The following is a 24271-nucleotide window of genomic DNA, read 5'->3' on the forward strand; positions in this document are numbered from 1 at the left end:
ATTTTTACTAATAAGCAGTATTAATTTTTACTAAGTCCAGTAACTGTAAACTAGATTCAGATTTTCATTTGTTTTAGAATGTTTATCTGGAATTTTTGGTTAGCTTTCTTTGGGTTTTAGAGAAAGGGTACATATTTTGTATTATTGTGACTTAGGTATTTTTAGAGAATGGTTATTATTAGACTTAAGGGCTTTCCCTTTGTCTCTTATGAATTAAATAGCAAATGAGGCTTTTTTTTTTTTTTTTTTTTTTTTTTGAGGGAGGGGTAATGGTTATTTATAGATTATTTTAGTTTTTTAAAAGTTTAGAGATAAGTAGTTTCTTGGGAGTGAAGAAGATGGTAAATACATATATTTTAAAAACCTGACTAAATGTGTTCACCCATACATTAAAAGGGGTTAGAGATAGGGAGGGTGGTGGTAGAAAGAATTTATCAGGGACTGAAAGAGCTTGATGTTCACATAAGGAAGTTCACTTGTCTGGTGTGTATTGAGGCTGAATAGGAGCCAGAGTGGAAGGCCTTACAAGATTTGTTCAAGTTTTATTTTAAGGCCCAGGATCGTGGGGAGCTTTTGAATGGCTTTAAATTGGGGGAGTGATTGATTGTGTTTGCTTTAATAAAGGATCTGACTTCTGGATGAAGAACTGATTGGCTGGGATAAAAGTGGAAGCTGGGAAATCAGTTAGGGAGACTCTTGCTCTTGTCCAGGGGGAGACATTGGTGATATGCAGTAATAACTTTATTACTCCATTGACACTCACTTCCTTCAAATACTAGTTTAGATTTTCTCTAATTCTGTTACTTATGACTTAAATTTCTGACTTGATCTTGCTTTTTCTTTTGTTTTAGTCATCTGTAAATTTTCATTTGACAAGATAGGTAACATTATTTTATTGTTTTATTAATTAAGGATACTAGTATGCATTTCTTTATAGTTAGTCCGCATGCCTTGATGGGGGATTTATTTCCTTTCTGCAATGTATTCAGTCTGTGAATAAGGAGTCGGTGTGTTGTGGCTGCTCTTAACATCCCACATTGATGGCTGCTGAGCGCTTTTGTATGCTAAGTCAGTATACTCGCTCCATTTTTATATTTATTCACCTTTTTATCTTCTAAATTCAGTTTCTAGACAAAAGTCTACCTTTTTAGAGGCGTTAACATCGTGTTTTTCCTTTAACTAAAGTACACTGATGAAGATTGAAATCCCCTAGTCTCTGTGATCTTCTGGTTGTGGTTCCTGTTTTCCCACTTACCTTCCAGGAGAAATGAGAATAAGCCTTCATTGAAGTTCAGCAGTATCTAACATTTGTGAATTTCTCTCTTACTTTCTGCTTTTAGTGTTTTGTTTTGAAAATTAAGCCTCTTGTTTTCCTCTTCTTTTCCAGGTGGAGGTTAAAGTTTTCTCAAGTTTTGAAAATACTTTCATTTTCACTATTTTCCGTAGTACCTAAATGTCAAAAGGCCTAAGCACATAGTGTGACAACACTATGCACGTGTATTTGTTGAATGTAGAAGATGATTGACCTGTGAGAAGGAAATAGTGTCCTCTAAGATTTCATGTAGCATGTCACCAAGATAGACATTAAAGTGCCCTGCCAGGGGTAGAATGGGGGGTAGATGAGTGGAATTTTCTCTTTGGGAAGGGAAAGCATTGGGCTCCTATTTTTCCCACCTTTTTTTTAATTGTAAGTCTCTCCCCCTTAATATAAGAAGCCTACTTATATTGATTAAAATTAGAAGAAAGCAGGTCTTTTCTTACAATCATTACCTCTTTCCCCTTGTAAATAATTTAAAAAGCACGGGGAGGTTGAGGTCTGGAAATTTGCCAGGCTTTTCTAGAAAACTAATCTTAAATGTGGTCCCAGGTGCTAGTCATGTGAATCAGAAATTTGGAGTTTTGTGATTTGCTCTTTTGCTGGCTCTTGCCTATTATTCTATATATTCTTACTTTAAATATTCAGGAAAGTGAAGTTCTTTGGTAGTTGATGATAAAATCAATGCTTTGTTCTGGGCTACTAATCAAATATACCAACTTGAAGTGTATTTCTGCCCCAACAGATGTCAAGTCTTTCCTTAGGAGTATGAGACAGCTCTCTGATTCTGACGCCTTCATACTGTATTTTCTCTGCCTGGATGTCAGTGTGTCTATGTCGGTGACTTTTAAAGAATATTTTTTTGAAGAAAACAATATAATGCATATCTTTTGTCATTTAGTAGTTTAGTAATTGAGTTGGAGGTTACTCAGCATTATTAAACAAGTCCTGTGTAGAGTACCTTTTGTATTTAGGGAAGAGTTTAAGAAATAAGGTACTTTAAAAGTTTTGCTAATACAGAAATGGGCCTTTTTTGTATTAAACTGGATCTACAATTAAGTGAATTAAGAAATAGGCAAATTGTAAGGGATTTATTTAAAGGGGCTGCTTGCCTCTTTTATAAAAGGAAATTCTACCATTACAAATCTGGTGCTCTTTTTGGCACTAAAACTTTATGTTGAGGCTTTTTACTAAGAAAGAAGTTTGAGAAATGGAGAAATTTATGTTTGCAAATCTTTGTGTAAAAGTGGTACATACTTATTTTGGAACTATATGGGGGAAATTAGTCATCTATGAGTTAAAAATGTTGAAATACATTTTAGGTGGTTACCTTAGCAATTTGTCAGGAATTAACATTAGGAGTCCTTAAATAACCAGTGGCTAAATGTTGACTTTTAAGTACTTTTACTTACTTTCCTTATTACACACACGCGTGCACATACTGTGTCTAGTGTCACAACATAATGTTTATCTTTTTTATTCCGTATTTGTGTTTTTACTTTATATTACTTAAACTAGATGGACGGAATATTGCAATATTTTGTCACACTGATAATAAGTACTAAGTACAGAGTGTAACAGGCAAGACAAAAAATATTCCTGGGAAGAATGCCAGAAAGTGTGTTTTTCTTTAGAAGTGATTGTTTGGTGGTAGGAAGGTGCTTAGTTTAAAAAAAAAAAAAATTTAACAAGGCCTAAAATGTCGCATTGTCACGCAAAAAATTTATTTGAAAATTTATTTATATTTCTAAGTTGTTTATCAGAAGTCTTTTGGGACATTGTGGACTTTAATTTTCTTGCTAATGCTTAAAAACAGCCCAGGACAGCCAAATAGGGAAGGTGAATTGTCTTCTGTGATGTGTATTACTACAGAAAAGAAAGGATACCAGGAGACCTATGATGGGGTTATAGTTGCATAGAAACAAATTATTAAAATGAGTTTTTTAGTGGGAAAGAAATTAGGTAACACATAAAAGTAATAAACAAGAATTTTAGATTTTTCTTTTCTAATACTAGGAATCTTAGTTATAAATATGAAAAAAGCTAATTTTAAAATTAAAGCTAGTTAAGTGATTCTGTGTAAGTTATTTAATATCATAGTGAGTTTTCAGTTTGCATTCTTTTCCTTTAATAGAAATGTATTGCTGTTTAAAGCTACTCTAATAAATAATTGCTAATTTTCTTCAATTGCTGGTTTTAAATTGTCAGATATTGCTTTGATGAAAACTTTTGTGATGAGTTATTTTAAGTTTCTCACTCTTGATACTACTGGTTCCTCACTACTGTGGTAATATTTCACATTTTCAAAGCAGCTGAAGTGATCCATTTTTATTCTTTTTGCATCAGAGTTTGAAGTTTTAATAAAAAGAAGGCCTGCATCTTCCCAAGTAAATAAAGCACTAAAACACCTCAGTATCTTCTCAGTGTAATTGAGACTTGTAGGTTGTTTTTAGTAAAAACTAGTGTGTGTGTGTGTCCTTAATATATTTTAGGAGGTCTCTTCTGATTTTGAGAATTTACCTTTCATCTCTTACCCTTCTAAATTTTTGCCTAATTTTGGCTTTGTACAATTTTAAAAATAGCCCATTAATTCTGATAGGGGTATTGGCCTTTAGCTGTAGTTACCATGATTTTCCCTCCTCCCAAAAGGTGAAAATCTAATATCAGAAATCTGTTTCATACAGTGTAGGTAATACTTATATGTATTTTCACCTGTTTTGATGTAATTTGTAGTTTGAATGAGTCCCCGAGAACTGCACAGAACTGTTTTAATCTTGAGACCTGGGCATTTATAGATATCCCACACATTTTGTTGTTATAGGCAAACACTTTTCTGTTGTGCCTTATCTTTGAAGATATTTATCCCCAGCAATACATATCTTTCATGACAGCAAGACTAAAATATCAGGAAGAGAGTTAGCAACAAAGAAACGTGGTAAATACTAATGGAAGCAAGCTTTGTTTTACAGCTGATATATGATAAACATCCTACCACCTAACCCAAATCACTTTTATAAATCAAATCACTTTTATCTTTTACTTTCTTATACCCACAGAGACCAAATGAAGGTCTGATCTCTGTATTCTAACTTGCCACTCCTCTTGATAACCTGTGGCCATCTGGTCAGCATGGATATTATAGACATTTGGTTTTTATTGGGTGGTTAATATGGCTTACTGAGGTTTTTCACATTCCAACACAGTTTACTTATGTTTTCAAATTAATGTTAAAGAAATACCACTTCTGTTTTTTCTTTTAATTTTTCATGTCTTGCAAACCTGCCATGATTATATCCAATACTAAAGAATATGGAAAGTTTATGTCTAGTGAGAGCAGTCTCATCAAACGCTGATTATTCACAGCCCTGTTTATTTGGTCATGATCTTCCTGCCCGTGTTTGCCTTTGTTCTCTCTCCTTAGTAGCCCTGCCTTAGTCCCATTTCCTGCATAAAGCTGTCTTCTCCTTCTCCTTCTCCTCCTCTTCCTCCTCCCCCTCCTCTCCCTCCTCCCCCTCCTCTCCCTCCTCCCCCTCCTCTCCCCAGGCTCCCTCTCCGGTCCCTCCCCTTATTCCCCCTCTCCTTCCTCCTGATTTAGGGGACATTTGTTGAGTTCCTGTACTGTTCCAGGCACAGATGATAACAGCTTGTTCTAGAAGCTCAGAGTCCAAGGGAGGTTCTAGGTTTCCTCCAGATTCCTAAAGCGTTTATCTATAGCCCTTATCTTGGCATTTTAATTTACATTACAAGCATATAATCATTTTTTTCATATGTATATGTTTATTATGAAGCAGTTTTCTTTAAAAGATTATTCCTCAAAAAGAATCATTTTATATTTGAATTCTTACAAAGTTTTTCATATTTTGAGGCTCTGTCTCAATAATTTATTTTGAATAGTTTGGAGAATACTGGCAAACTTGAAATGATGCCAGTAAGTGCTACTTTTGAATATTTATGGAGGTTTCCTGGGGGAATAGGTAGAAGGGGATAAAGAGTTTAAACAAATAAGAAATTATTCTTGGGGGTGGTGGTGGTTTACTATCATAATTTGTTGTAAACTATTTATAAAGGTTGTAAAAAAAAAAACCTTTAAAAGCTCACTTTTAAAATCAGTACTGTAAGTAGCTTTTATATACCTATACAACACTGAAAAAAATCACTGTCTTAGTATTATGTGAATGGATGTTTGTGGCTTTGAAAGACATTTCTAGTGACAATATTCTATATGACTTCAAAAATAATGCTTTTCAGACAACTTAAATGGAAGTGAAGATTATTTACATTTTGATACTTTTAGATGACTCAAAAAGAAGGTAACGAGATGATATTTGTTGAAAGATACATGTGAAGTTTGAACAAAGTTGTTTTGGAAAATATTTGTGCTTTATGATTTTGAAATATTTGTAAAACTAAATTAATGAGTTAAAACAAGTATACACTGGTCTGTTTCATACACACACACACACACACACACACACACAGATTTGTATGTTTCAAGTTGGTAAAAAAAAATTTAAATCTCATTGGGGAAAAATTGGGGAATCCTTCATATTGAGGGTTGTATAATAGTCATTCATTTATGCTTGCTTATAAGTTTCAGGATAATTGACTATCTAGCATAGTGAGGGACTTAAATAATATCTGTTGAGCTGATAAAATGCTGTATATATTTACTTATTTTAGGGTTTCTTGGTGCCATGAAGGACTGTATTATACCAGAATTTCCCAATTACTTAATTTACCTACAATCATTCTTTTGTATAATGTTCTTGATCCTGTTGTATTTTTTATTTGTACTATGAACGTTTTGGATTAAAACTATGACTCAGTTTGATCTGCCTTCCATAGCTGATTCTCTTTGGACATGTGTTCTTACCCCTAGAGGGGCAGGAAGCAATGACGCGAAAGGGAAACTAGAATTCCTTTTCAAGTTGGATTTATTATTTTTGAGACTTCATTAATCCTTCCCAGAGGACGTAAGTTGCCCCTGGGACGTAAGTTTAGGGAAGGCATTCAGTTGCATGCCTGTTTATACTATATTCTCAATGACTTCTTCATAGTTTCAGAAGGCATTAGGAAACTTATTCAGAAGTGAGGCTCAGATTTGTAAGTTGTCAAAAACAATTCTTTCTGTTTAATGTTGGCTGCACACAGAGGAAAATAATGGTAGGGTAAGGCTGGTCACAGGGCTGTGAAAAACATTGTGGTATTACTTAGAAAAGAAATTAATACAAGTCATAATTGTGGAAGATAGTTTAATTCCATCTACCTGTTTCAGAGGAGTTGGGTGGGGGAGTGGTGGCAGTAGAGGTAAGTTTTTAATTCAGTTGTTACATTGCATTTTTACATTTTTTTCATTGAGTACTATTTGTGTTTGAAAGGCAAGTAAATGGATAGCCTTAGACTCAGTGGCATTCTGATATGTAAAGACGTGTACACAACTGATATTAAAAACAATGAATAAATATAAAATAAAACATTTTAAGTTTGCAATGCAAGTAGTGTCCATTTTGGGGAAATAAGTCATGATTAAAGGACATCTGGAATTTTGTTACGTCTACCTTGAGAAAACTTGAAATTTGTCACATATGTGAGATTTAACCTGGGAGGATTTTTACAAGAGCTGGGTTTTCAGGAACTACTAGATGATAGACAGCAAAGGGGAGGGTGTTCACAAAATATTTCTTGAACCATGTCCCATTGCTCCAGCACTATTTATTGAAAAGGCGATCTTTCCTCCATTGAGTAGCTTTTGCTCACTTGTCAAAAATGAATTGGGCATATTTTGGCTCTGTTTCTGGGTTCTCTGTTTGTTCCGTTGATCTTGTGTCTGTCTGTCCCTCTGCCAGTATCACATGTCGTGCTCAGTACAGCTACATGGTAAGCCTTAACATCAGGAAGAGTGGTTTCTCTCACTTTATTCTTTTTCAAAAAATTTTAGAATAAGCTCATTTCTGTCTACAAAGAAATTGCTGTAAACCTACAATATGCATCAATTTAGAGAGAATTGACATCTTTATTATGTTGAATCTTCCGATCTATGAACACAATGTCTCTCAAAGTATTTAGGTCTTCTTTGATTTCTTTCATCAATATTTTATAATCTTCATCATACAGATCCTATACATGTTTTGTTAGATTACATCTAAGTATTTTATTTTTTTAGGAGCAGTTTTAACTAGTATTGCATTTTAATTTCAGTTCCACTTGTGTTCATTGTCAGTATATAGAAATATATTTGATTTTTGTTTGTTGATCTTTTGTTCTATTACCTTAACTGAGCTCACTTACTAGTTCTAGCATTTTTTGTTTGAAGATTCCTTGGCATTTTCTAGATAGACAGTCGTGCCATCTGCAAATAGAAACAGTTTTATATCTTCTTTTCCAATTGGTATGCCCTGAATTTATTTTTCTTGCCTCACTGCAATAGCAAGAACTTTCAGTACTCTGTTATGTAAGAGTGGTGGGAGTAGATGTCGTTGCCTTATTTCTGATCTTAGCGAGAAAGCATTCAGTCTTTCACCATTTAAGTATATGTTAGCTGTAGGTTTTTTTGTAGGTACTCTTTGTGAGTTTGAAGAAGTTCCCCTCTATTCTGGGTGTACAGATGGGCCATAATGATTTTTTTTTTTTTAATTTAGCCTGTTGATTTAGCAGATTGCATTTATTGATTTTTGAATGTTGTACCAACCTTGCATACCTGGTATACCACTTGGTTGTAGTATATTACTTTTAAAAAATATGTTGTTGGATTCTGTTTGCTAAAATTTTGTTGAAGATTTTTACATCTAAGTTAAGGAGAGGTATTAATCTCTATTACTGTTTTTGTGGGTACTATCTTTGTTTTTGGTATCAAGGTAATACTGGCCTCATAAAATTAGTTGTGAAGTACTCTCTTCTGTTTCTGGAAGAGGTTATGTAAAATTAGTGTTGGTGTGTTATTTTAAAACTTCATGCTTTTAAAAAATAAAACCCTCAGATGCGCTTATGTTAGGTGGTATTTACTTTTTCCTCATGGGAGGTGTATTTTAAATTTCAGTATGATTTTTGCAGGTCTTTTTTGTGGCCAAATGGTTTATCAAATTTCAGGTCCTTTATATTGCTTTTTTTTTGCTTTTCTGTCTTTTTCAAAGAAAAAATGGTCAGTACTAGTCATTAAGTACTGTGGAAGTAGAACAATTATCTAAATTAAGTCTGGCACTGAATTCTGTGACTGGACTTTTTGATTTATTATAACTAATCTGAATGTGGATTATGAAACTGTGGGATTATCCCTAATATTAATTGTGGATTTATTATGGAAATTGAATCAGATGTAGAAACAAGGTAGTTAAAGGTTTGGTAACTTGTTCAGGGTCACAATTTGTATGCTAAATTCCAAGTTCAGGTTACAGTCTACTAAGCCAGTGTTACTTTAACTAAGGAGCATAACAATACCAGTCAGTCTTTGCCAAAAAGATGGACACACACACACACACACACACACACACACACACACACACTGGGGGTACCAAAAAAATGTATACATGTGACTTGTATTTGTCTTTTGTTGTTGGTATGTATTGAGTATTACAATTTTAATACAGTTTTTGCCTTTCGGCACGCTCTATATATCCCTCCCCCCCCTTTGTACTTTTCAGCTATTTGGTTTCAGGGCCTCCAAGATGGCATTCAAACATCTAGGGGATTGTGACGCACATCACTGGTTAACAACCATTGTATGAAACTCTGCACACAAGCCTTTTATGCCTATTTGTTTCCTCTGAAAATAGTATTAACTATTTGGAATTACTCGATAGAATGAACCTATAGGTAGGAATTTAAAGTTTCATAAAATTTTAAATTGGGAAATGCTATTAAAAATCAGTAGATAAATAGGTAATTTCTGCCATCCTTTTTAGAATTATACCTTTAAAATCAGAATGTGAGCTTAAGAACATACAAATACGTATAATTTGATTTATTCTCATAATTATCATGTTATTGTATTTTGTATTCAGTTAGCGATATGTGATAGAGACTGATTTACAGAATCAACTTGAGGAGAGGGGGTGGTGAGACTGTCACAATTTTCTCTGTAAGCAGTCTTTTTTTTGTCTATGGAAAATATCAATCAAATGATAATCTAAATTTACAAAAATCATCCTGAAATCTTACTGACCCTTTAAAAATTAAAAAGTGTTATTTTTAAGTAAGGAAAATGGTCATTTGTTTGTCTTTTCTCTAGACTAGAGGTGGCAAATAGAGCACTGATGTTGGTTCCCCACTTCCATACTAATTTCATGACCCTTGACCTCAAAATCTTTCTCAATACTCTGCTCCCGGAAGCCATGATTAACTGATTGGCATTGACACCAAAGCTGAAACTTACTTGGAATTTCTGTCCTGGGCAACAGTTTTTTTGATCATTATTCTGTAGTTTAAGTGGTATTCCTATGCCTTGATGGAGTCTTCTTTTGGAAAGTAAAAGTAACTAATAGTGTTTTTTGTTGTTTTTTTTTTAATATATATATATATATGGTGTGTTTTTTTCCCAAGTCAAGTTGTTGTTCTTTCAGTCTTAGTTGTGGAGGGCGCAGCTCAGCTCCAGGTCCAGTTGCCGTTGCTAGTTGCAGGGGGCACAGCCCACCATCTCTTGTGGGATCGAACCAGCAACCTTGTGGTTGAGAGGACGCGCTCCAACCAACAACTGAACCATCTGGGAGGCAGCTCAGCTCAAGGTGCCGTGTTCAATCTTAGTTGCAGGGGGCAGAGCCCACCATCCCTTGCGGGACTCAAGGAATTGAACTGGCAACCTTGTGGTTGAGAGCCCACTGGCCCATGTGGGAATCAAACCGGCAGCCTTCGGAGTTAGGAGCACGGAGCTCTAACTGCCTGAGCCACCGGGCCGGCCCCTAATAGTGGTTTTTAACATGAATTACACAATTGATAATTCACAGAGGGACCCCCCCCACTCCCCCCCACCTCTAGTTAGCAAAAGGTAGGTTAACTAGACTGCTGGAATTAGGACATTGTTTTTAGAGGTAGCTGACCACACAGCCTCTGGGCCATATCCAGCCTGTGAACTGAGAATGATTTTTACACCTTTAAATGGTTAAAAACAATTGAGAAAAGAATAATACTTTGTGACTTGTAAAAATTACATGAAATTTAGTTTTCAGTGTCCATAAATAAAATGTTATTGTAACATAACCATGCTCATTCATTTACTATTTTATGGATGCTTTTGTGCTGCAGTGGCAGAATTGTGTAGTTGTCACAGAGACCATATGGCCTGCAAAGCCTAAAATATTTACTGTCTAGCCCTTTACAGAAAAAGTTTGTCCATCCCATTTTAAGACAATGTGGGCAGTGAATGATGGCTTTTGGGTTATTTTGTAAAGGAGGAAACTTATTTTGCTAATATCTTAACAAGCTTTTGAAAAGAAATGTTTTAGAAAATAGCTTCTGTTTGTATACAGATGAATAGTAGTAGCATTTCTTCTTGTATAGAACACAGTGAGCTGTAGTTTACAACCTGCCAGCTCAGGTATTGTTTCTAACACTTGGGAGGAAGTCACAGCACTATTTACTGCCGCAGATTCTAGCAGCCTATAGTTACACCTCTGCTAGTACTGCTCCGGCAGCAGTTCTCAAGCTTGTTGGTCTTAGAACTACAGACTTGAAAAAATTTAGAACTCCAAAGAGCTTCTTTAATGTAGTTTCTGTCTGTGAATATTATATTAGAAATTAAGACAGATAATTTTAAAATAATTATTTAAAAATGGCAATAATAAATCTATTATATATTAACAAAACAGATTTTTATGACAAATATTTTCCAAAACAAAACAAAAAACATAGTGAAATTTTTGTAAATCTCTTTAATGATTGTTTTAGTAGAAGACAGCTGAATTCTTATATCTGTTTCTCCATTCAGTTTGTTATGAAATGTTGTTTTGATATGAAGGAAATTTGCCATACATAGATACATAGTTAGAAAAACGAGGAGTATTTTAATATCTTTTATAGATAATTGTTGATTTTTTTTTCTTTGATACTATGCCAAAACCTAACCTGTGGTGGTATCTTTGCTTTTTTTTTTTTTTTTTTAAAGTCAGGTTTATTGAAATACAGTTTACATAGAATGAAATGTACTTTTCTAGATATACAATTCTGTAAGTTTTGATTAACCCGTATCGTCATAATCACCACCACAACCAAAGTGTAGAATATTGCCATCACCCCCAAAAGTTTCCTCATGCCCTTTTATAATAATCAGCCCTCTCCCTTTACTTCCAGCTTTTGGCAACATTTGATCTGATTTTTGTCCCCATAGTGTTTTGCCTTTTTCAAAGTGTCATGTAAATGGAATTATATGATATGTAACCTTTCAGTCTGTCTTTTTCATTTAACATAATGCGTTTTCGGTTCATCCATGTTGTTGCAGCTATTACTAGTTCATTTCTTTTTATTGTATGGATATGTATCCATTTACCAGAGCTGGATATTGGGTTGTTTCTAGTTTTTGGTGATTTACTGAATAAATCCACTGTAAACATTCACATGCAGGTTTTTGCATGGACATAATATTTTTATTTCTTAGGTAAATACTTAGGCGTGTGATTGTTAGGTAGTATATAGTAGGTGTATGTTTAACTGTAAGAAGCTGTCAAACTGTTTTCCAGTGTCTGGACCATTTCACATTTCCACCACTGATGTATGAAAGACCCAGTTGCTCTACAACTTTACTAACTCTTGAGATTGTTCATTTTCGTTTTAGTTATTCTAATCATACTTGATTTAGTTTTAGTTTGCATTTCCCTAATGACGAATGATATGGAGTATCTTTTCATGTAGTATTTTCCATTTAGATCTTTGGCAAAGCGTCTGTTTGAATCTTTTACCCATTTTTTAAAAAAATTAGGAAGTGTGTTTTCTTATTACTGAGTTGTGAGAGGCCTTTCCATATTCTGTATATCAGTTCTTTTTTAGTAAATAATTTGCAAGTATTTTCTCCTAGTCTGTTACTTTTTTCCTTAACTTTCAAAGAGAAGTTTTTATTTGAATGGAGTTCAACTTATCAATTCTTTCTTTTATGCTCATATGTTTTATGTTCTAAGAAATCTTTCATAACTTATTGTCATAAATATTTTCCTTTTTTTTTGTAGAAGTTTTATAGTTTTAGGTTTTATTTAGGTTTATGGTATGTTTAGAGTTAATTTTTGTATTTGATAGCAGATGTGAGTTGAAGTTTTGTTGTTTTTTTCCATGTAGCTATCTAATTGTTCCAGCATCAGTTGTTGAAAAGACTGTTTTCTCTGTTGAAATGCATTGGCAACTTTGCTGGGTATCAATTGACCATATATATGTGTGTGTCTATTTCTGGATTCTCTGTTTAGTTTCATTGGTGCATCTGTCTGTCTTCTGACTAAGACCACAAGCTTTTTATAATAAGTCTTAAAAACAATGAGTGGGAATTCTCTTTTGTACATATTTTTCAGAATTATTTTAGGTATTTCCATTCCCCTGCTTTTCCATATAAGACAAGAGATAGTTTCTTAAAGGTTATTTATAGTGCGGAATCTGAAACTATTAATGAACTTTATGTCCCCTGTAAAATTAAAATATATTGGGCTATCTTGAACATTGAATGGATTTTTTTATCCATGAATGCTTTTGTAACATCACACATAATTCATTTGAAAAATTCTGTTTTACTGAATTATACAGACCTTCCAAATATTGGCACATTTCATAATTCAGTATTTAAAAGTAACATTTGTCAGTATTATCACTAATCTCAGGAAATTCTTTAAGTGTTGGGAAGGTGTCAGGCTAATGGCAATAGATACAAATTTTCCAAAATTCTTAATTTTGCTCAAAAACTCAAATTTTACCATTGGCGATGCATGCTATCAGTTGTTTTTCTTGAAGTAACAGGTTTACTTGGTTCATTTTTGAGAATGTGTCTGCCAGATACCCAAGACTAAAGAACCGTGCTTGATTTCTGTCAACTCAATCATGCAAGGGCTTTTTCTTGAGGCAACCATTGTATTTCAGTATAAAGAAGTGCTTTTGATTCGTTTCTATTTTGCCACACAGAATATTGACATCTACCCAAGGGTTAAGATTTAATAAAATTAACGATTTTTCTGCTTTTCATCAAGGACATTTTTAAGTAAAGTGAAACTGGCCTTTTCCAGAGAAATGTTGTGATATATGTAGTCTCTTTGTATTAGCATGCTTATTATACTTAAAGGACAGCAATTCATCTGGAAACCTGAGCCTGTTATAACAATAAGAAGACAGTAAATTATTGACATTTTAGGAAGATCTAAAGTTGGTATACTGGGAGACAATCTCTTATTTTAAGAGCTAATACAGTTATATTAAGTTGTTGTTTTATTATCTTATAGGTGCTATACTTGGTAGATCAGAAACTCAGGAGTGTATTTTCTATAATGCTAATTGGGAAAGAGATAAAACCAACCGAACTGGTGTTGAACCCTGTTATGGTGACAAAGATAAACGGCGACATTGTTTTGCTACCTGGAAGAATATTTCTGGTTCCATTGAAATAGTGAAGCAAGGTTGTTGGCTGGATGATATCAACTGCTATGACAGGTAAGGAAACCTTTCTTTTTTTATGATGATGTTGAATAATTTTCACTCCCTCCCCCTCTTTTAAGTCGCTAAGAGAGTAGATCTTACAAGTTCTTATCACAAGGGGGAAAAATGTAACTGTGTGATAATGGATGTTAGTTAAACTTATTGCGATGATCATTTCACAATATATACAAATATCAAATCATTATTTTGTATATCTGAAAAATAATGCTATGTGGGTTTTCACTTAAGTCTTTATTTTAAGATAAAATTATGAAGCCCATTATAATGACAAGATATATATTTTAAAATAATAACATAAATATGGCGTGTTTGTTTTATCTTTGATGTACTTTGAATAACTGACCAAGTATATAAGAAACATTTCTTTCCCTATATTGTTAGGATTATAAACGTGTTTTTTTAAAGCCAATTTAAAGGAAAAAGGATTTTTAAAATTGCTTTAAAAAAGAGTATATCTGTTGAAAATCTATCCTCAAGGAGAATAAACCTTAATCATAGTATTTAATTTCCTTTTAGTTTTCTGTTTTATGTATCTGGAAGAAATTGATCTTACTACATTTTTTTCTTGCAAAATAGGCCTTTGTTCTTTACCCCAGGAGACATTTTAACTTGACGTTCAAAATTACATCACAACTAGCACAGTCTTCATAGAAAGCTACATTTTATTTAAAAGATCTTGCTTAAATTGTTTTATTCTGTGCTGGAAATAAAACACAGTGGGCATGTTACTGACTGTTTGTAATCTTTCTGTAAGGAGTCCCGTAGATACTAGGCTGACCACTTAAACTTCCTGGGCCACAGAATTTTCACTGTGGTGGGTGCTGATGGCTGGCAGAGGCTGCCAAGTCCTAGATAACCAGACCTCTAGGAGCCAAAGAACTGATACACTCATGGAACACTAGATATTCCTGATTCTCTTTTAGGAGGTTCAGTTGATTACCATGAATTTGTGGTTGATTGGTCACTTGTGATAAATAATAAAATGTATTGAATTAGACCATAAAAATGGAATTAGCTCCATTTTTTCATGAGAAACTAAAAGTCATTTAGGTATATATTTAATATTTAGGGTATCCTTCTAAATCTGAAATTCTCAGGGATTATTTCTCTATAATTATACATTTCAACTGCATATTGATTATTAGCCTCTCTATTAACAGAGGTGATCATCAAGTGATATTTGCTCTTATGAAAGGCAAGTAGGACCACTAGGAAAACAACATGGAGGTCCCTCAAAATATTAAAAAGAACTACCACATGATCCAGCTATTCCACTTCTGGGTGTATATCCGAAGAAAATGAAAATACCAATTCAAAAAGATACCTGCACCCCCATGTTCATTGCAGCATTATGTACAAAAGCCAAGATGTAGAAGCAACCTGAGAGTCCGATGATGGATGAATGGATAAAGAATATATGTGTGTGTGTGTGTGTGTGTGTACACAGTGTACACACATACACTGTGTACACACACACACACACACACACAAACACGAATGTTATTCAGCCATAAAAAAGGAAACCTTGCCATTTGTGACCACATGGATGGACCTTGATGGCATTATGCTAAGTAAAGTAAGTCAGACAAAACCCTATGATCTCACTTGTATGCGGAATCTTTAAAAAAACAATAACAACAAAAAACAGAACCCAACAACAACAAAAAACCTCATAGATGCAGAGATCCAATCATTAGTGGTTGCCAAGGGCAGGGGGTAAAGGGTGGGTGAAATGGGTGTAGGGATTCAAAAGGTGCAAACTTCCAGTTATAAAACGAGTAAGTCCTGGGGACATAATGTACAACATGGTTACTGTAGTTAATAAAATTGTATTGTGTATTTGAAAGTTGCTAAGAGGAGGAGTAGATCTTAAAAGTTCTCATCACGAGGAAAAAAGATTTGTAACTAGTGTATGGTGATGGATATTGACTTGTTTTCATTCACAACATACACAAATATCAAATCATTATGTTGTATATCTGAAAATATAATGTTATGTGTCAATGTTATATGTATATAAAGTTATATATATGTGTGTGTGTGTATATATATATATGTATATATACAAATATATAATGTTATATCTCAAGTTTAAAAAAAAGCTAAATGAGGTTTGGGTATCATCTTTATCCCCAACTATCTTTCCCTAATTAGTTGAAATCAGGGATCCCTGTTCCTTGTGTAGTAAAAAGCTACTATGCTTCTGACAAAACCAGTATTGCTGGAGGTTAAACTTTGCTAGATAATGGAAAGAGGGTTATTCAGTGCCAGTGCTTGCTCTTACAGTGATACTTACTACACCAGCTTTGTTTCTAGAGATTACCGTGTTTCCTTGAAAATGAGCCCCAATTAAGATCGTCAGCCAGACGGACGCATTTAGTATGTTATGACGATGTTCCAGAAGAAGATGACATGACTGACTATATTTGAATAAATGTAGATTATTGTACATGAAAAAATAAGACATCCCCCAAAAATATGCCCCAATGTGTCTTTTGGAGCAAAAATTAATATAAGACCTGTCTTATTTTCGGGGAAATATGGTAAATGCTAATTTAAAAGCATATGATACTTTATTTTTATGCTGTGAATTTGATTAAGAAAACAAATAATAAGAGTAGTAAGAGAAGTAGGCGAGAGGAAAAGATCCAAGATATGTTAAAGTATGGGGAAAGCGTAATAAGAATGAAATGGCGAAAAGTAATTTTCTAATTAGGATAGGTATTTAATCATGTTAATTTGAGGCATGATTCTAAAGATTAAATTTTAAGTTTACATATACATTTGTCTTTATAAATTGTTAAAAATTTAGCTTTCACTTATCTTTTACTTTCTACTACATACATAATTGTATAGATTTCATTTTAAGGTTTGGATTTTGTTAAAACTACATTCTCTCTGAAATATTTTGAGCTTTTCATTTTAAAGTTAAATTCAACCTTATGACTCTAATAACCATCACAAAAGTTCACAGGTTATTTTTAAGCTTTGTTTTTAAACCTACCTGTTGTTTATCAGCAATATTTAAATGTTTGATTAAAAAAAAAATAGGTACAGTAGTCCTCCCTTCTCCGCAGTTTTGCTGTCCGTGGCTTTAGTTACCCGTAGGAATTAAGAGTGTCATTTTTCGGTCCAGAAATATTGACTAGGAAATTCCAGAAATAAACAATTCGTAAGTTTTAAATTGTGTGCTCTTCTGAGTGTCGTGAGGAAATCTCGTGCCACCTGCTCCACCCTGTCCCACCCGGCCTGGGATGTGACTCATCCCTTTGTCCAGCGTGTGCACAATGTATGCGCTACGTTAGTCACTTCGGAGCTGTCTGGGTTATCAGATCAGTTATGAGAGAGGGAGACCATATTCACATAACTTGCATTACAATATATTGTTATAATTGTTCTATTGTATTATTAGTTATTGTTGTTAATCTCTTACTCTGCCTAATTTATAAATTTAAACTTCATCATAGGTGTGTATAGTTTAAATACATAGACTGTAAAGGGTTCGGTATTATCCTCAGTTTTAGGCATCTACTGGGGGTCTTGGAGTATATCCCCTGCAGATGAGGGGGCTGTGTATCTGGTTCTTAGTGGCTGATTTTAGGAATTGTTCTAGGAGGTAAATCTCTATCTTTACAGCAACTTTGCTTCTACATAGAGGGCTGCGTCTCCGCCCTCATCCCTCCCCAGTCAACCTAACTGGAATCAGTTTTTGAGTTACTAGGTTCTGTATGTCTGCTCTTACATATTGTTCTTTACTTGTTGCTTATCTTAACCCTGTTCATTGTGTTCAGGGAATTTAAATCTGCCACAAAAAAATGACACTTAATTCCCAAGCCTAGTTTGGGTCTCTGATAGAGATATGTTCTGCTATGAGATATGCACTTGCATCATTTTGTGTTTGTGTACTTATGTATGTATTTGTATATATGTATTTATATGTACACACGTACAGCTTTATATGTAGTGTTCAGTTTCTGCATTCCTGAAAAGGGAAAGCTATATTTCCTGTGAGAAAAAGCACTCCTAGACGAAATTTCTTCACTGGCTTGTGTTCCCCTTCAAGCTTTCTAATAATTAAAAAAAGAAAAAAAAGATAGTTGTCTTAGCTTGATCATTAAAAATCAAATTAAAGCAACAGTCTCAAGTAGCCAATGTGATTGTTATAAAATCAGCTGTTGATTTTCTTCTGATGAGATTTAGTAACAGAATTCCAGGAACAGTTTTGGATTTTAAGAATTGATCATTGAATATTGATCAAAATCTTGAAGTTGACTATAAATGACACATTTTATCTCTGAGAAGAACTTCAGAAAACACCTATTGTAGATTCAGTATAATAATATTGATTTTAATTATTCCTCCTTTGTTTGTTTATAGGACTGATTGTATAGAAAAAAAAGACAGCCCTGAAGTATATTTTTGTTGCTGTGAGGGCAATATGTGTAACGAAAGGTTTTCTTATTTTCCGGAGATGGAAGTCACACAGCGTAAGTTTACATGGAAAATATGGATGTCTCCTTAGTAGATTGAAAGCAAAGCATATTTGTGTTGATGGAATAATTTATTCCTACTTCTATTTTTCCTTTTCTCCTAAAATTTGACCCTATAATAAATATTTATTGTAGAATTTTGTAGACTAAATCTGAATTGTTTTTTTTCTCCCCTTTCCACAGCTACTTCGAATCCAGTTACACCTAAGCCACCCTATTACAACATTTTGCTCTATTCCTTGGTACCACTTATGTTAATTGCCGGGATTGTCATTTGTGCATTTTGGGTATATAGGCATCATAAAATGGCCTACCCTCCTGTACTTGTTCCAACTCAAGTAAGTTATTGTTCTGTACTTTGTGCTGTTTCAAATTGTATATTTTGAAGGCATATTACTTTGGTGAAACCCACTAGGTTGTTACAAATAATTTTCCTCTGGAGTTAATTTTTTAACGTTTATTGTCATGGGAACTATATCTAATTTTGTAAACTTGTTCATTTGTTATGTCTTAAACTTTTACCACATAAGGGTAGAAGTAGAGTAAATTGAAGGATGTCCTCCTTCCTGTTCTTCTTGGGAGAGTTTACTATAGTTGTAGGTACTTTACAGTGTGGGATCCACCCTGCTTTGTTTCCTGAGAACTAATTGATGATGGAGAAGTGATATAACCCTTCCTTCCCTTTCCCTTCTTTCCTCCATTCCTAAAATTTTGTGTCTTTTTCAAGACTACTTACCAAACTATCCTTTTAACCAGGGGAAGGGAGCCAGAAAGGTAACCAAGGAAGTGTGGAAAAGAGAGGTTTCATAGGGAGATTGTCGTGTGGGGCGGCCTGCGGGGTCTCTGCTCCCGCTCCCCACATAAGAACGCAGGATATGGTGAGGCCAAAAAGGAACACCCACGGAGCCATAGGTAGGGGAGTCATACCACTATATTCTCTCTGGCGGCACTATACTCTCACTGGAGGCTGGATCCACACTGTCCACAAATCGCCATCCACACTTGCCAGCCCAGCCACCATCTTCTTGCTAGCCCCCATTCTCCTCTCCTCTCTTTCTGCTAGCGTAGCCACAGCAGTTATATTAGTGGCCAATGGCTCACTGGTTACAGCTGACGGCCAACTAGCCACAGCTGATGGCCATGCAATCACAGTTGATGGCCATTTACTACCTGAGCCAGCATCTGTCTATGTGAGGCCGGGAGCCTGGAAACTACTTTCTGAGGCTCTGCCCCCACAGAGATATATCCATAAAAATGCTGTTTTGGGGGAAAGGAGCAGAAGCATGATGTTTCTCATCATGTGTTGTTGGTAGTTTTTGTTTGCAGCTTCTCAGTTGTGTACTGAAGACTAACAACTTTTTTAATGACCTTGATTCTCACTCCCCTGACCCCGAATATTTCTGAAAATATAGGTGTCGTGAGTAGTCAGATTAAATTTATGAAATTTTCCTCATTCTCTATCATGTAGACAGTTGGCCCTGGTCAGTGCTTTACAAGACTTTTAATATAAGTAGTTGCTCTTCTGCAGGCTGAGGAAAGGTGGTAACTTTTGGTTATACTTGCTTGAGACATCTTTAAACTCTAGTTTTTACTGTTTCTTTTAACTCTTAAAATCTGATTACTTTACCTTGGCCTTCTGGATCTCTTGGTTTAACTTTGTTTCTCTAATACCAGTAAGAATGGTTAAAACTTGAGAGAAGAAAATGGTAAAGTCCTATAATGTAATGACTAGAAAACTTCTTCCCTTTAAGCTTTATTTACATAACATATTTCTTCCTCAGTACTTGCAGCAGTCTGTTGCCATTAGGTCATTGCGCCTCATAATCTTTGTAAGATGAGTATATGTAGAAATAAACCCAAAGGTGAAAATACTTAATTAGTTAAGCGCACTGTTTGTACAGCTGAAATATTTTAACTTTTAAACATTTGTAACTAAGTTGTAGGTGTATTTAAAATCATCTCTAAAAGGTATCTTAAAACAAGAAATTTTAGTTCCCAACAAATATGTGTAGTTTATTCCAAATGGCCATAGGATGCAATTTACCTTCTCTGGGTGGTAACTATTTTTGTTTATTATCTACATGTAGAAGACAGAGTATTGATTTCTATAGTGGTATCAGAATGTACCCTATATTTGTGGTATGATAGAAACAAACTGGAAACTATGTTTAAAAACAAATTTATTTCTTAATAGAAGTCTAAGAATAATAATGTAATCTTACAGATAACATTGATTTGTACATAATATTGATACAAAAGTATGGTTGGACTTTTTTTTTTAAAGGGCTAGTTTTCTTGTGTATGAGTCTACTTTACTTAGAGATGCTAATTAATTCAAAGGTTTAGACTTTTAAAAAGGAAAGATGCAATTATTATTCATAAGTAACTTAATAACCAAGGGTCTTTCATAGTACCCATCTCTGTGGGTTTTAAATATTTGTTGCCATGGTTAATGTTATTGTGCACATTTCTTTTCTGCTTGCTTTCTTCTGTGGTGAATTGAGATGAACTGTATTAGTTACTGAGAAATAAGGAATGAACTTAAAGCTTTTTGATGGAATGACCTGGAATAGTCAAGCTTTGTTATTAGACATACAAGACCTGCCTGACCTTTATGGTTTCCTTCTGTCGTAAATGTGTTGTGGGAGAGGAGCACTGCCATCAGTGTTTCCACATTCTCCATTTCTGTCGTCTCTCTCTGTAGCTCAGAAAGTCTAGTGCCGTGCTCTCAGTCTCATTTTTGGTGAGTGGTTATGCAGACTAGTCCTGCAAGGCTACTTATGGGCCGTCTAGTTACAAAATACTCAGTTTCATCTATTTCAAAATAATTGTTGGTAATCATATCAAGCATTTATTGAACACTTGTAGTGTGCAGAGTGCTTGTAAGTTATATATATATGTGTGTATATATATATATATATATATGTATAATAGAAGTATATAAATTAGATAAGAATATTCAAAATATATACAATAATCATTTTTCCCCATGATTTCCAAATCGTGGTGACTGGTATATGGGTCTCATCTTTAGAATTAGTTAAAAAATACAAATTCCTGCACCGCACCACCCCCCTGAAAGTATGGAATGGGGCCTGAGATACTAGATTTCTCATCAGTTTCCCAGGTGATTCTGTGACCAGCCAAGTGTGGAAAGTACTGATTTGATTTTTACCTCACAGGTTGTTTATGTAGTGCCATCTCCATTTTATCGATAAAGAAACCAAGACAGCAGATCTCACAAGTATCAGAACTGGAATCTGAGCCAAGGGCTCTGACAACTAAAGCTTTGCTCTTGTTGCTTATGCTGTTCTGCCTCTGTCCAGAAAGGAAATGCGTCGGGTGTTTCAGATAATTCAGTAAAATCCCTGCTAGCTCCAAATCATCCTATAGACTAATTTCTTTTCCTACTTTTGGATGTTGAATTGTTTGACTATTAAAGTGAGTAATAATGTGATTACATTGACTCTGGTAAGACAAAAAGGAAAATAAGTCATAGATAAATAGAAGGTCATATTCATGTGTCTTCCATTAAAAAATGTTTAGCACATTTTAGAATAGGGTTTATGAACATCGATTGGGTCGTAGGTACAGATTCTTGTGCGTCTGAGTTGATAGCGCCAATGCTTAGTAGATATTCCAGGCTTTTTTGAGGGATGGGAAAAGTAGGTAGCAGACACATAATACACATTTGAAATCTTAAGGTGACTTCTGTATTTCGTCTCATATTCATGTCCCCATTTTCAGTTTGATTCCATGTCCAGTTAAGAAAAGATCTTATATTTTTGTTGCGGGTTTCTGGAACATTCTTTCTCTAAATTCTTTGAACACTTTCAGCCAATGACATAAAATTTGTCATTCCTTTTCTTATGGAAACTTTTCCTTAGATCTTTGGCTAAAGGCTGGTTTGTGGATTAAGTGGTCTGATGTAAGACGTTAGTCTTATCACGGTGAGTCCTTGTTGATGAGTCATTACTACAATAAGAACTGTACTTGAAAAGAATTTACAGTGATTCTCAGCAGAGGAAGCTACAATTACATATACTGGACTCATTCCTTGGTCTGATCTGAGTCTTCTTCTCTTTGGGAAACAGATCAGTGCTTTGGGGCATCGGGAGGACTGAGAGATACTCAGGTGTGGCTTCTTAATAAGCTGGTCTGTCAGTTAAATGCTGGGATTCTTTGTTTGTAAGACATAAAATCGTTTAGAATTTCTTCTGGTTTTCTTAGTATTTTCTTCTGAAGAAGTGATGTAGGGATATGCATGGTTTTAAAAAACTGTCTTTAATTATGGTTCTTAATAACCAATAAAAATATCTGTTCTAAAATATATCTAGCATAGTGAAGGGCATAGAAAAAAGTAGTTTTACTGTTTTTTAAATTTTATTTAATTGAAGCCCTTCTTCTTTCTTTACAACCTGTGTGCTTCTGTGCCTCTAACATTGTTGCACCGTGTCCCTGTCTTCCGGTCGTCCTGTGTGAAAGCTCAGACAGCCCCTCCTCTGGCCCCGTCCTTTCCCAAAGTCGCATCATTCGCCTGTTTATCCCTTCTGATCCTGTTGTATGTAGCTCAGCACATTCTTACACCCAAGACTGAGACGATTTCTGTAATCTTGTAGCTGGTCTTCTTGCTTCCAGGTCTCTCTCTTCATCTTGTATTGTTGCTGTAGAAGAGCATTTTATGTGTCTGATTATGTTCCTTCTGTGCTTAGTTGGAGGGCTCTCCATGATCCACAGCAAAGAACACAAAGTTTGGAGCATAATATGTGACTTCCATACTTCGCCTGCCTTTTGATTCTTTTCTCCCGTTACATCCTAAGGTGTCTGCCATATGCATCTAGATTGCTATTAGTTATGCATCATCCCTGAAAGAATTGAGAAAGTAATGCTCAAGTCTGTTTCAGTTTTCTGTGATTCAGGTGAATGACCTCAGCTAAGAAAGGTTCTAGTCATTTGTGTACATGTTTCATTCTCCTTCTTGCTTGTGAGCTCCTTGAAGACAAGGTGTGTATGGTAATCACTACTGTATTTCGTGGTATTTGTATGTAGTGCCATTCTGTAAGTGATGAATTGCTGAATTGACTTTGTTGCATTTAGAGTTATACTAAGATGATAATGCAGTATGCCCAGGGATTCCTTTAATAAACATTCAGGTGTGTTTTAAGGCTTTGCTTTAAGATAAATCTGGAGGCTGTTTTTCTTGAGAGTAAAATGAGTTGAAGTATTCCAGGCTTTCATATAGAATGCCATTATTCATTTCTTTCTGTAATCACAGTCTTGAAGCATCTTTTTAATTTGTATCACCTGGGTCACTTTTCTTTTTGCCTGTGTTGAAACTATAGTAGTGAGTAAACTGAACACAGACTGGTTTTTCTAGTGCCAGTGAGTCATGAATATGAGGGAATTGATGCATTGACTCTATTATTAAGAAGTCTGATTGTGGTTAGAGTTAGTGTGGTTTCAATAAAACTATTTGAATCGCTTTCATAACCGTAGGTGAGCTTAAGCTTCCTGCTTATAGATCTGTATTTGTGCTGATAAAAAATACCACTTGATAAGAAAATGCATTTTAGGGGCTAGAAATTACCTGTCTTTAAGAAAGTATGAAGTTAGCTTCTTGTTAAAATTTTATAGGTTATATAAATAGTCCTATAGTATTGCAACATTAATACTTTTTAAATGGCATTGGTCTCTTCAGTCATCTCATCGTGACATTTTGGTCAAGGTTTTGGTTTGAGAAAGACTAAAGTCTTTCAGATGTTTGAGATACTGAGTTGGGCATACAGAATAATTGCGTGACCTTAATATTAAAATAATAATAGGTTGTTGTTTCATCCTGTCAAATTACTATCCACGA

At 34.6% G+C, this 24271-nt stretch overlaps 1 protein-coding gene across 3 annotated transcripts in view; it reads left to right on the forward strand.

The window, feature by feature from the left end:
* Window positions 1-24271, forward strand: part of ACVR2A (activin A receptor type 2A) — an 80642-nt gene that overhangs the window by 31522 nt on the left and 24849 nt on the right. For all 3 annotated transcript variants that reach the window (XR_002137829.2, XM_074335994.1, XM_019737423.2), the window contains exons 2-4: window positions 13711-13918; window positions 18302-18411; window positions 18598-18752. Coding sequence is in view for 2 of the 3 variants with exons in the window: in XM_074335994.1 (XP_074192095.1) it covers window positions 13711-13918; window positions 18302-18411; window positions 18598-18752 (473 nt within the window). In the remaining variant the exon portion in view is untranslated. The remainder of the gene's footprint in view (window positions 1-13710; window positions 13919-18301; window positions 18412-18597; window positions 18753-24271) is intronic.

This window comes from Rhinolophus sinicus, linkage group LG01, assembly GCF_036562045.2.
Source record: "Rhinolophus sinicus isolate RSC01 linkage group LG01, ASM3656204v1, whole genome shotgun sequence".
NCBI classification, from domain to species: domain Eukaryota; kingdom Metazoa; phylum Chordata; class Mammalia; order Chiroptera; family Rhinolophidae; genus Rhinolophus; species Rhinolophus sinicus.